The 13,440-nt window shown below is 36.6% G+C and overlaps 1 protein-coding gene across 3 annotated transcripts; it reads left to right on the top strand.

Annotated features, from left to right (window-relative positions):
- Window positions 1-8,878: 8,878 nt before the first annotated feature.
- il21 (interleukin 21) lies at window positions 8,879-11,726 on the top strand. Of its 3 annotated transcripts, none has more exons than XR_004775748.1 (6): window positions 8,879-8,981; window positions 9,310-9,351; window positions 10,348-10,461; window positions 10,695-10,733; window positions 10,845-10,928; window positions 11,162-11,726. XR_004775748.1 is itself a non-coding variant. In XM_035523695.1 (6 exons), the coding sequence occupies exons 1-6, from the start codon at window positions 9,075-9,077 to the stop codon at window positions 11,180-11,182; spliced, it is 435 nt and encodes a 144-aa protein (XP_035379588.1). In that variant the 5' UTR covers window positions 9,021-9,074; the 3' UTR covers window positions 11,183-11,726. The 3 variants fall into 3 exon arrangements, 2 of the variants coding, with proteins under 2 accessions (XP_035379588.1, XP_035379587.1); XM_035523695.1 differs by lacking the exon at window positions 8,879-8,981 and adding an exon at window positions 9,021-9,212 and having other exon boundaries at window positions 9,313-9,351; XM_035523694.1 differs by lacking the exon at window positions 8,879-8,981 and adding an exon at window positions 9,021-9,212.
- Window positions 11,727-13,440: the final 1,714 nt, after the last annotated feature.

The following is a 13,440-nucleotide window of genomic DNA, read 5'->3' as shown; positions in this document are numbered from 1 at the left end:
TCCTTGCCTTTCCTCTCCAATGTTGGCATAGTGTTTTAGTGTTCAAACTGTGACATTACAGACCTTGTCTGTTAAACTAGTCTGACTCTGTATTTTTTTTTCTTTTAATTGTCTCATAAACATCCCATTTTAGCTTGGTGATTTTATTAATGTATGCTGATGTTTTCTTTGTACATTTTACATTATTCTTGTCTTCCTTTTCCAGTGGCTTCATTATTATACTTTTGTAATATTTTTTTTTGTGTGAATCTCTAGTCACAAGTTCTAACAGCTATGAAAAGTATTACAGTATATCTGAATATTTAAAATGTATTTGAGGAAAGCAATACTATTTCTATGATTTCTTTATGTTAACCATCAAATGAATCTCATTCTGAGATTTAGTAGTGTAAAGGAAATCCTATGTGCTTCAGTGATTCACATACATTCAGCACTATCCTGTTCCCTAGGAAAAATGTTTATGTAAGCAAAGAACTTTAAGGGAGTGATACCGTAGATTAGATAAGCAGGAAGATGTATCTCGCTTTATTGCCTGCAATCGCTTTATTGCCTGCAATCGCTTTATTGCCTGCAATTAAGGGATGACAGTCAAGCAAGATTCTTACCAGCCGGCCTGAAAGAGATAAGCAACTCTTCTGTGATTGGTCAAGGCATACAGTTAGAATTGTATATCAAGCAATGCTCTGTATGACTCGGGGCTTCTCTTGGTAGTGAGCCCCACACTCTGTGGAATCTTTCTTTCCTATTAAACCCTTTTTTACTTATTATCCACATCTGACTCCCCGTTTCATTGAATTTCCACCACAGTAGTTATAATTTACCAAGAACTACCACATTAGCATATATTGATCATTTGTTTAAGAGCTGCGATAAATACTAACCTTTTCTTGTTATCTTCTATTATCACTCTTTTGCAATATTAACACTCATCTAGGTGACTTCTGCCACAGGTTCGTGGTCTACTGAGCAGTGTAATGCTTCTCTTCACTTCTTCAAAGATTAACTCATTCAGTTCTAACATCATTTCCCATTTGCCTGTCCCTGATTGGACCACAGGGATTCTCTCCTTAAACCCCCTGACAAATTCTTGACAACTTTCCTTCTCAATGACCCAGCTTTTATTTCTTAACTTAGGTCTAAATCTTTGCATCTTCTTCCCAAATCAATCATGATCCTACACCACTTTGTTTAAGCAGTTAAACAAAGCCACTTTGTTTAGACGAAACCACTTTAAACGGTTCTTTCATAATGAAAGAGAAAACAATCCTTAAGCAGGACATAGAGACACCAAAGCATGAATACAAATACATTCATATAAAAATAACCCACACAGAAGAGAGGAACAGAGACATATATACACAGAGAGGGGAATTAATTAATTAAACAAGACACAGGTGCGGCTGATATATATGATAGGGAAACAATGAGGTGGTTGGTTGACATGATGACAAGCTGGAAAGAGAAGCAAAAACACAGGACCATGAGGTGATCACCATGAGGAGGCAGTTGCTGGGAAGGTATAGTACCCCTCCTTAGCTCATGGATCCTGATGCGCATACTGGCTGATGACTGAACTTGAGGCCGGTGTCATGCTGCAGGATCCAGGCCAGGGACTGGAGGGAACCTGGAGAGAAACCCCCCCTCTGTCTGCCAGATGGTGACTCTGGTGTTGATGCCTGGGTCAAGAGAGAGAGAGAGACAAACAAAGTCCAGGCCATCTCCCTCGGCTAACCAGTCTGCCCAGGTGGTGGTCTGGCGGGAAATGGTCAACCCAGGGAGGACCCGACCCAGGAATTGTTCACGTGGAAATCTCCACTACTGTGAACTGATTTCAGTACTGGAGGCATGCTGTTCTTTGACATGCTACATAATAAAAACAATAATATAATGCATAGCTGTATTATTTTTAAAAGATATAAGGTTTTAAAAGTTTGTACAATCAAAAAGAAACTAAAATAAATGATTATGCAAAAAAGGGGAAATTACTGATATATGGTTTTTCAGTGGAAGTACTCAACACTCCTTAAGTTGATGTAAGGACAATGTATAAAGTAATAAATACAGATTTTTACATTATATCATAGACACTGGAATTATAGCACAGTTGTCGATGGGGGGGGGGCATCACATTGCTGCCTCAACATTGTGATGTCAGCCATCGACTTTGGACAGTGTCATCATCTAGTGGACCGAGCCTAGTAGCATCACAATTACAGACATTCCTAGCTTACAGTAATCTTTTTGAACACTTTTTACACATGACTGAGACTGCTCTTCTATGTGCCCTAAATGATCTTCTTAAACCTTCTGTGTCTCATTGCAGCATGATTGCCCTGTATATTTAAACCCCATTTATTCACAGTCCTTTCGCTGGTTCCCTCAGTTCTTTGTGTTGTTACCCTCTTACCTGTAGGATTGGGTCTGTGTTTGTGATCTTTGCCAGCGTGGTCTGTGTACCATCATTATAGTTTTGTTTTGTTTTGTTTCCTTGTTTCTTAATAAACAGTTCATGCCTGCATTCCCTATTTTGTCACATTACAGAAGAACCAACCACCACTAGGAATACAACAACCCGAGCCAACCATTTCTCAATGCTTCTTTTGTGGTTCGATATTCCCCCCCAAAAAAGTCAAAGAATGCTGAAACAAATGGCAAACTGCTCGTCAGTTTTATAGACAGTTTTATTTATCCTCCCTTCACGTCTCGCCTGACCCAGTGTTACAGTCATCTTCTGCCTCTCAGATAAAAAGATAATGAACACAAACATTTAACCTGGATACTTATCATTACGTTATAAAAACAAATTCTTTTTACAGTGTATGTGCAGTTTTTATCATCTTTACGATCATTATGCAGAACATGGCATGTTTTCCTGTCTAGGGAATATGCAGCTTACTTGTACAACTGCACCTCTTTTAAATTTATAATGTACCCCCTTTTCTAAGTTTACTTTTAACATATATAGTAATTAATTAAATAATATTCCTATTGAAGGAATCCAATATAGGAATATATTTTGTATAAACAAATGTAAACCTTTATTTTTAATGCAGCAATAATAGTCAAAAGTATACTGTACTTTAACCTATTTGGACATTATATCCATAAAAAGACCTAGATTGGAAAAAGACCAGTGCAAAAGCTGTGCCGCTTTATTAATATAGTTAAATGCATTTGCAATATGTAATTGAACACGGGAACCTGTTCTGTCTTGGGAGTATTTTGTCATCTATTAAAAGAAAAAAAATATATATATTATTAAAGGAAAAACAATAGAGAGATATATTAATAACAATAGAGAGATATATTAATAAACTACCAAAGAGATGCATTAATAAACATTTTATGTTCCCACTGGCCACACTGTACATATAAGCAAAAAGCCCAGTAAGTGCAATACCTCAGAGTGCAGTAGTGCCACCCAATGGATATTATTAGGTAAGGATTGCATAGGAAATGTTTAGAAACAAATGTCAATATTTGACTCCATGCTGCTCCTGACATTTGGCAGTGAAAAGTGCACCACCAAATTGACTCAGCCTCTCAGAGAGAAGTGAATTGCGTACAGAATGACTGAGACCAAGCAGGGATGACTAATGTGTCAGTAAAAGTGATTTTAAACTTTTAAAGATGCAGCCATTGAAGCAATGAACACAATGCTACTAAATGTAGAATACGACTATTAGGGCCTACCTATGCTTCTGCAAAAACATCAGTTTCAAACCTGCCTAGACTACCTATTCTGGGTGATAAACAGGAATTTTGTCATGGTGCTTATTTTCCGAGCGCTTTGTGAACGTTACAGCGTTGGAGGGCCGTCTGAGTGTGGGGTGAAAGTGCCGCGTACAGGTTTCAGACAACAAAAAAACTCAAAACGGAAAGTAGGAAACGGTGAACTGGTGAAATTCTGTGCGTCAAACTGTTCACAGTTCATCACAGTTTATTTCTGCATTTCCAATATTGGTCACTTTTTTGATTGGTTGCTTCCGATCTTAGTGAATTCTAAATTTAAACATTTTAAATTAAAATGACACAAATGCCTACTATAGGTATTTAAATAAAACACTGCCTTATGATCTCCTGTTCAAAAACAAATGTATTCTATTCCAGGGATAGAATTATTAAAGGATGGTTAATATTGAAGATGCTCAGAGCCAAATTTAAACACCTCACCCAATGCTTGTTTTCTTTACAATATTATAATTCCTAAAAAATATCCTTTTCAGCTCTAATTTGAATCTCTCTTATCAAGGCCTTTTCATATCATTTGCAGAACAATTAAAATAAAACAAAATAGCTGATATACACATATTTTAACATAGTTTACGTAACAACTCAAGAAAACAACTCTTCTCGGAAACCTATGAAGACGTCTCGGGAAAGTGTGCCCCCACTTAATATCATACCCCCAGCTCACACAGGAAAATTAGCTTTGAAGTTGCAAATAACGCACCCACATGCAACATTCTGGACAAGAGCTGGCCTTTGATTTCCTCTAAATCTGTTTCCATAATAACAGCCAATTTCTTCTAGCAAATGGCTGTCAGTTAACCCCTAAAGGTCAGGAATGTGTCACTGTTTCAGATTAAAAGTACAGTAAAAGCATTAATAGCCTTCACAAAGACTAGACCCCTCAATCTGAACCTGTCAGCACTTCATAACAGTGTTGAGAGCAACTGCTGATCACACCAAATGGTATGTACTCTATAGATTTACATTTTGGATTTTAGTGTAGCTATTTGTTGTCATTGATCAATTACTGTGTTGTAGATACTGTAATATGTTATGCATGAGTTACTATGCATACAATATTGCTAGTGTTACTGTATCAGTATAGTAAAGTTAAGGTTAATTAAATGATTGTGTGTTAACTCCAGAACCTGAGTAAGTGAATTTAAAATGCTTGCTGAATTTGTGAAAGTTTATGCATCCACCATGAAAATGTAAATGAATATATTCTGGATCTAGCATTGGTGTTCGTTTAAGTTACCACACCCAGTCATTTAACCCTTTAGAGCTCTGATTGTTGATTTGGATGTGCAAGGACATTTGTTTCCTTAAATCCTTTATAATGTGTAGTGTCACACAAGTTTGTTCAAATGGTGATCCACTGTGAATCAGTATTTACATCATAAATTTCATCAATGCGCACAGCAAGTTCACAAGGAACTGCATATTATTATTGTTGTTGCTTATTAACAACAATTATTATTCTGTTAGAAATGTTGGTTTCAGTGCTTCTGTTATTGTTTACCCCTGGCATTAGCTTGTCTAAAGCTATCATATGAGTCTGCATTAATCACAAAAAACATTCCTAAACTTGAATATCTTGTTTTGCTGATCACTACATATACCTATGAATGTATATAGGCAGTATGGCTATAAAACACTTCATTCATGAAAAACCAATGAACAAGTTCCAATCAGGAAACAGGATCTTACATGTTTCATAATCATTTTATTCTGTGCCAGGACAAAAGAAGTGATTAGATATACGTACATTATTTAAAAAAAACTAACTAGATATAGTTAACCTCTAAGCTACATGTTTAACACTCCAGGGGCATAAATGGGTCAAGATCACTGATAGTGCCTCAGATTCCATGTTAATGGGGCACATCCTAGTGTATGGAGACACCAAAAAAAGGCCATCCCCCGCCTACGCACTGCTGTCTTCCTGTACACTTACCGTAATGTCCGGAAGATCGGCCTGTTTCACTCTCTCGGTCTGAATAAACCTGAACAGTGAAACACTTGTGGTGTTTTGCACAACACTGATATCATATTTACAATGGCTTGTGTTTGCAAATGTATATAACTCTTATATGTATGGTGTGCAAGTATGTATTGCTTAATTTGTCTGTCATGTTTCTCTCTTAATCTATTGCATCATACACTTCTTGCTAAAATCTAGGCCTTTCAACAATAAAACAAATACTCAAGACATTTACTCATACTGAGATTATGACAGATTATGAAGACAAAATATAAGGAACTAACAATTACTCAGTCTTAAGGAATTAAACAGCAAAGCACCGCCAACCATCACAACAATCTTGTTTTTCTTGTTATTATTATTATTGTTGTTGTTGTTATAGTTATTGGTATTGTTGTTGCTGATGATATTATAGTGATCTGTATTGTACTATTGTATCAAAGTGTGTGAGACACTGTGTGGGTGAAGGCTGTATAATATCTATTCATCAAGTATCTTGATTAAAATGTAAGAAATTGTGAGCAAAATTAAGTGAAAACCATCAAATATTTTAGATACATAAATGTAAAAGAAGCGTTTAGACCTAAATGTGACTCAGTACGTTGAAAGTAACATATGAGTTTGTTTGATTAGTCAGTAAGGCTTGGTGTGTTTATGGCCATCTGCTAGTTTAGATTGGCAAAATGCCCTTTTTACACAACACAACTCGACCACTTCAATACCACGCATGTGTAAAGCAGAAGATGAACTAATAAACTAATCAATTTTTTACAGCTGCCAACACCCCCACTAAGATGGCATCCACAGGGAAGTAGAGTAGTTTCTATAGACTTCAGAAGGCAGCAATTTGATGTATTTGAATATAGTCTCATAAATGAGAAGGAAAGAGCATTAAAGCAAGGATGTGAAACTGTCAATCTTCACAAGCTACACATATAAACCCTTGGTTTCCTTTGACCCACAACTTAGATTTTATGCCCCATCCATCTTTGATATTCAAATAATGTGGTTTGCAGTAGCTTTTAAAGAAAAATGGTGAGTAAGAATTCAGTGTAGCAACCCACTGTTAAAGTAACCCCAGATTTAGACTGATTGCTTAATTTTAATGGAAATATGATAACTGAAACTAACTCTGAGGTTGACAAATCATGTACTATCCAAGCACAAAAATATCATCATTATGAAAATAATCAATAGAGAAGACATTGGCTAAGGTTTGGATGCCATAAGCCTTATTCTGTACTTTGTACATTTTTGACAGCTATGCAATAGATGTTGACAAGTCTCTTGAATAATAAACATTCTATGATCTTGTGATTGTAAATTTGTACCAACCTAAATCAAGTTATGGATGGTTAAGGTTTTGGATTCCTACCTTTACTTATCAAATATTTGGTGAGATAACCTATAGCTACTTTCAGTATTAGAGGTTTCTTTTAAACTGAAGCAAAAGTTGGCTGATTATTCAATGTACCTACATTTGCATCTACAATAATATATACCTCCAATGAGTTATTGTTGTTATTTTTGTGGTGATATAATTCCACTTTTTTCTCATAGTTGACCTATGAATTTTATTGTAAATGTAATTGCAATTTTCCTGTTGTTTCATGTTTTATAAACAAAATATGTAAACTCATCTTCATCTATATGAAACATTTTTTTTATCAAATGGATCTTTTATCATCATCAGTTTGTTTGTTTGACCACATTTCTTTTTCTAGTGAACTATTGCATTTAACACTACCAACCACAGACAACTATGTCTCTTTCGTTCATATACACAGAGGCATGGAATCTGGCTCTATTGCCAGAGGAAGTCTGTGAACATGTAAATGTTACACTTAGTGTTAGGTTTTCATTTCATTAGTGAGCAATTACAATTATTAAACACATATGCACCAAAGAGCAGGATCATGGCAGAAAAATTAAGTCCTCACATAATTATAGGAGGAAAGTTGTGAGTCATTTTGTTTTTAGCTGAACACACTGCCTTCCATGAGCTGAGACAGAGACTCCACCTGTCAGAAGAGGAATCCCCAAAAAAAACTGCACAAGTTCCTTCTCCGCCGGTCTGGGGGTCACCTGGGCTTTTCCCTGAGATGAAGATAATATGGGCATATGACAGCCCTTCATCTCCACCCATCACTTCCTGTTCAGCAAAGACCATGTCCTGTGGTTGAACAAGGAAGGGGTTGTTTCACATGCTTGAAAGTGACCTCATTTCCTTTATTGTGGTGTGGGCGACGGACTGGTTCTATCAATTATGTCATGTTTATGAGGTATTGACCCACTGATGCCATAAGTGGTGATGACATACACAATCTTTAATGCTTATGTTGATGACATACACAATCTTTAATGCTTATGTTGATGACATACACAATCTTTAATGCTTTAATGTTTATGTATTTGAAAGGTAGATGCACAAACAGATGCAAAGTACATGGAGGAGCACTTATCAATAAATAAAAACAAATGCAACAGCTATTTTGTGTACGATTGCATTGTTTCAAAAAAATTACATTTAAAGAATTAAAACACATATATATTACACACACACACACACACACACATACACACACACACACACACACACACACATATATACATATATATATACATATATATATATATATATACATATTGTAGCAGTTTTATTGCATGCGTGACCACATGACAAAAACTATTTGATCTTAGAAATTCCAGTTTGCATAGACTGAAGAAGTCCTTAATGACCATTTTCAGTCCAGCTCATTCACCTTCCCCTTTTAGAGGAATATTTCATTACGAACATACTATTTTTATATCACATGTAGAAAAGCACATTACAAGGTCTTCCTGTTGTTTCTTCAATCAACATGTTGTGTGGGAAGGAAGTCAAAAAGAAAAAGCACCTTGTTACATTGACTTACACAGAGCTGCATATAGATCCTCTATACCCTTACTCACATACACACAGACCTACTGCTGATTCAGAATGAGAAAAGGAACTGAAAACACTTTGTAGTTTCCTGCCAAGTATGCAGAAAGTCTAGATCAGGTTCACACACATACGTATGTACATACACACACACACACACACACTCATACACGCACACTCTCGCATCCGTACACCCCCCACGCACGCGTCTTCGACGCACCTCTCGGCCGTCAGTCGTAACGGAGTCAACGGAAAAGAAAAATTCATTAGTCATTGTTTGTCCCTTTTTCCAGTCTCAACCAAGCAGTGGTTTTCCTGTGTCCCGAAGGATCCTATATAAAGGTAAGTGTACACCTGTAGCCAGTATGAGAGCCACTTAAAGCATCATTAATCCATTAGAGCTTGGATCAGTGTGAGTGAACAGCATAGGTAAAGATGAGGACGACATCTTTGTGTGTTTTGTGTGTTCTGCTGGCAATGGTATGCTGGGTTGAAACAATGACTGCTGTGGATAAAACCAACCATTTCAGAAGTACTATTAAACAAGCTATGGAACTTACCAAAAAAGTAAAGGTTAGTTGTATATTAAAAGTATGTGGTCAGGACTGCATTTGACAAAGGGCAACCCACTCATAGAATGAACTGATTTTGTTCTATTCCATTTTTGCAGCAGAATGACACCTTCCTCAGCTCACCCACCAATGACATTGAGGTAAGAGACGTTATATTTTTGCATTAAAAATTCAAATTTGTTAATCAGCTGACAATTAGGGATACAGTGATGCAGACAAATTAACCAAATGGTGAAAGTTTGCAAGCAGTTATCTATTTAAATAGACAAGAATGCAAAATATTGGACTAGAATGCAAAAATATTATCATTATATTAGCAAATTATCAAATTACTTTTTAAAATAAAATTATTTCACACAGTGATATGACACATGACATGATTCACTGTTGCAAAGGAGTTGATAGTATACAATGACTCATTCTTTGATGGTAAACGTATTTCCCTGAGCATCACATTAGCGAAGACAAGAGGGGCTCTTGACATTTTTACAGGCCTGTAATGTTTTCAGGGTTGTCTCGTTTTAATTTCTCTCTCACTTGTGAGCCAGAGTCAAACAGAGAGAGTAGCTCTTGCAAGCATTTGGAGAAAGTGTGCCTAGTTTAGAAGAACTCCGATGAGTAATAAAACAGCAGCAAGTCTATAGGCTGTTAGAATCGTTGTTTCACTCTTTCGTAGATTTGTCCTCTACTGAGTCCTCTGATCACAGCCAAAGGGGTGTTAAGAGTCTCAGTTGACTGATGCAGCTCAGTATAAGGAGTGACACTGCTGTCTTCTGTCTTTGATGGCGAACACAATTGTTTTTGTGAATGCAATCTGTAATCTGCCTGTTTAGTTTCATGTGGAAATAATGATGCTTCCATGTCAACTCTGTGAAGATAGTTTTAGTATCGGGGGAATTTCTAACAGAAAAGGAATGTTAACAGACTTTCTAAATCTTTCTAATTACTACAAATCAACTTGTTTACATGTATGATATATCGTGTGTTTTGACATGCGAATATGCCTTCAATTAATATGCTATATACAGACCTTAGGTATCTATATCGCATATTCGGACCACGTCACTGTTGTAACATATATCAAAGCATAGTTCAGTGACGTGTAAACATTTTCGTTTGTTTGCTTGTTTGTTTAGGATTGCTGCGCTCAGTCTGCGCTTCAGTGCTTCAGCTCACAGCTGTTAAAAATTCCAACCACTTATAAGACTCTTCTGCGCAAGCTAAACAAGAATCTGAGCAAGTCCGTCATCGTAAGTAGGAGTTGAGTTAACTTAAATTAGAGTGCGTATCGAGTCTGTGGCTTTACGTCATGTACTTTTTTATGCAGTATTATTCAATTACTATGTCTTTCATTATAATGTATTTATGTATGGCGGGGCCACTGGGTCTATGACCCATTTATGATGCTTAATAATCTTTATGGTCATTGTTGAAATGGAAAAGAAAATCACTAATTTATTTGCTTATGTTGTTATTCCTGTAGGTGGAAAGTGTAGGAAATTGCTCTCGTAAAGAAAGAGCTGTGAGTATTAACAAGATAACAGCAGCATTTTTGATAGGAGACCATAGTTCATCTAGACTTGCTCCCAGGATGGTGAACACTGATCTCTCTCTGCTTCACATTCCATTTCAGAAAGTCATTTGCAAGTCTTGTGATTCCTACCCAATGGTTGACAACAAAGAATTTTTGAAGAATTTATTGTCCTTTCTACAGAAGGTTAGTTTTCACCAACCAACAAGCTCCTCTAATCATTTCTTATCTTTAGTAAGTTTCCTGGATCGGGAAAATTCAAAATAAACATGTACCGGTATTTTTTTACTGACAAAAAAATTTGCTCCTACAATCTTTCAGCCTAATCACAACAAAAGGTCAAGTTGTCAGTTATAAAATGGAAACTGTGAAGCATACAGGAAAGTGTCATTGGATAACACTGTACATCTCTGTTGCAGGCTTTCAGTCGACTCCCTTAACAAAGAGTCTATAATGAAGATAATGACATGTGAATGTGTGGACTACACTACCTAATGAAGCCCGGGCACAGTCTCAAGCACTCTGGATTAGCCCATCTATTTATTGCCTATTTATTCATTCATTTCTTTCTTATTTTATTTTAGTGGCCTTTTTCATTTTAGAGTTTTTGGTATGTTAGCAATATGTTTAAGAGGAGGCCCTACTGCAAAATTTAAAATACTGTGTTAGAAGTATATTTCCAGTGATTATAAATGCACTATAATGTTGTAATATTGTGTTAGACATTTAGTAGAGGGTGTCAATCAACTAAAATACATTAAATACTGGTACTGAGAGAGGACTCGAACCAAGGCCTGATAGATGCTGCTATAGCACCCCCTAGTGTACATGCAAACTAATTATAGTTTTGCCCTTGTATGTTCTTTCTGAAAACAGCAACAAAAAAAAGTGCTTCAAATGTATTAATTGAAGTATTTTCTTAAATGAAAAAATGTCTCATAATGAGATCCACAGTATTACTGTATTCACAAGTATTCATTTCATGTGCATATTCTATTATTTGATATTTATTTGCAATTAAAAGTATTTTCAGAAAACATGAATGAAGTGATTGGTTTTATCACATGATCCCTACATGATTCAAATTTTCATGTTTTTTTCCCAAACACTATGATTATAATACAAAATGGATAGCGCAAACTGATTATTAATTATGAAGGCTTCTTTGGAACTTGGAGCACAGCTGGTCTGAGGGCATGTCACTCTAATCAGTGTTAGAAGTGTCACATCAACAGAAGTTCACAAGAAAGGTTGAAAGGACCTTAACATACACCTCACCAAGCTCTCATCAGCTAGGATAAAGACAGGAGGCCCTTGCATTTTGCTATTGTGGATCTGGCCATTCAGATGCCCTTGATCAGCGTGCTCAAAGGCACATGGATGCCTGTGGATCTGCCTGAGGCATTTATGTGCTTCCTGTGTGGGTTGTGACAGACACCACCAGCATTTAGGACTCTTTTGGACTCTAAGTGCCTTGTGTCACTGGGATTTTCTTTTCCTCAGATGTGGGCTGTCAAGTTGGTTACGACATATCTGCTACCAAGACTTCAAAGATGTTTGAAGCAATTCCGTATGCACAGGAACAGAGAGGACATAAGAGAAATCTGGAGAGGCTTCCTGGGGATCCTGGACAGGTGCAGGACTTCCCATGACTTCATCATCATCATCATCATCAGAGTCCCAGTATTTTCACTTTTTTATGGGAAGCACCTAATAGACCTGTCTTGTACCTCACTCACCTACTCTTATTTGCAGGCTGAAGATTTTCCACATGGGGGAACTACTAAACTATTAGCACCTAAAAGAACAGGTGCTATCTAAGACTAGTGGTTTGCATCAATGATACTGTGTGTCCTTCTTATACTTTATGCTTTACAGACTTTTTAATTTAAATTAACTAGTATGTTTAGTGCCATAAAGTTTTTAGTGTCACTGGTCTGTGTATGTTAGTGGATATAAGTGAAATTCATTACAACATGTAATGAAATGAAAATTTTAATGAAACATTTTATACATTTTTATATACATTTACTTAAATTATACACTTAATAATTGTTAGATAGTCCTATACCTTCTGCTCTGGAACAGCATGGGGGAGGATGGAAGATTTGGAAGACTTAAAAGCTTTCTATGGTTTCAGGCATCCACCCAGTTTGTCGGCTTCTTAGACAACCACTGTCTACTAATGAATGCTTTTCAAGAGAGTAAGGCTATAAAGCAGAGAAACAAAGTGTAAATTGTATTACTTTTTAAAACTACTATTGTTTGTTTGTTCATTCACATGCTTCTTTGTTTTTATTATTTTTGAAGATTAGGCAATATTCTTCTTGAAGATTAGGCAATAATTGTCTACAGAGTATATCTCTATTTAATCATGTTGTCCACTGGCAGAAGGGGTCACATCTCATGGCGTCCAACCACTGCACCAAGAAACCCAAGCTGAACTTGTTCTCTGAGGCATTCTTCTGGCCCAACGTTTCCTCCTTCCTGGCTACTGAAGGACAGGAGATGAGGGTGCAGGCCAGTCTCAGGAAGCTGAGAAAGGGCATGCCCCCAATTCCTATCACCTACAAAGGTTCACAGGAACCTCCTGAAGACCACGGTTGTGGGTAAGAGAGGAGAATTGGACACAAAAGAGGGTGAGAGAAATTTTCCTTTGCAGCATCAAGCCTTTAGTCACCAGGACTTTCCCTTCCAG

Source organism: Electrophorus electricus, chromosome 2 (genome assembly GCF_013358815.1).
Source record: "Electrophorus electricus isolate fEleEle1 chromosome 2, fEleEle1.pri, whole genome shotgun sequence".
NCBI classification, from domain to species: domain Eukaryota; kingdom Metazoa; phylum Chordata; class Actinopteri; order Gymnotiformes; family Gymnotidae; genus Electrophorus; species Electrophorus electricus.
This window is presented reverse-complemented; position numbering and strand designations above follow the sequence as displayed.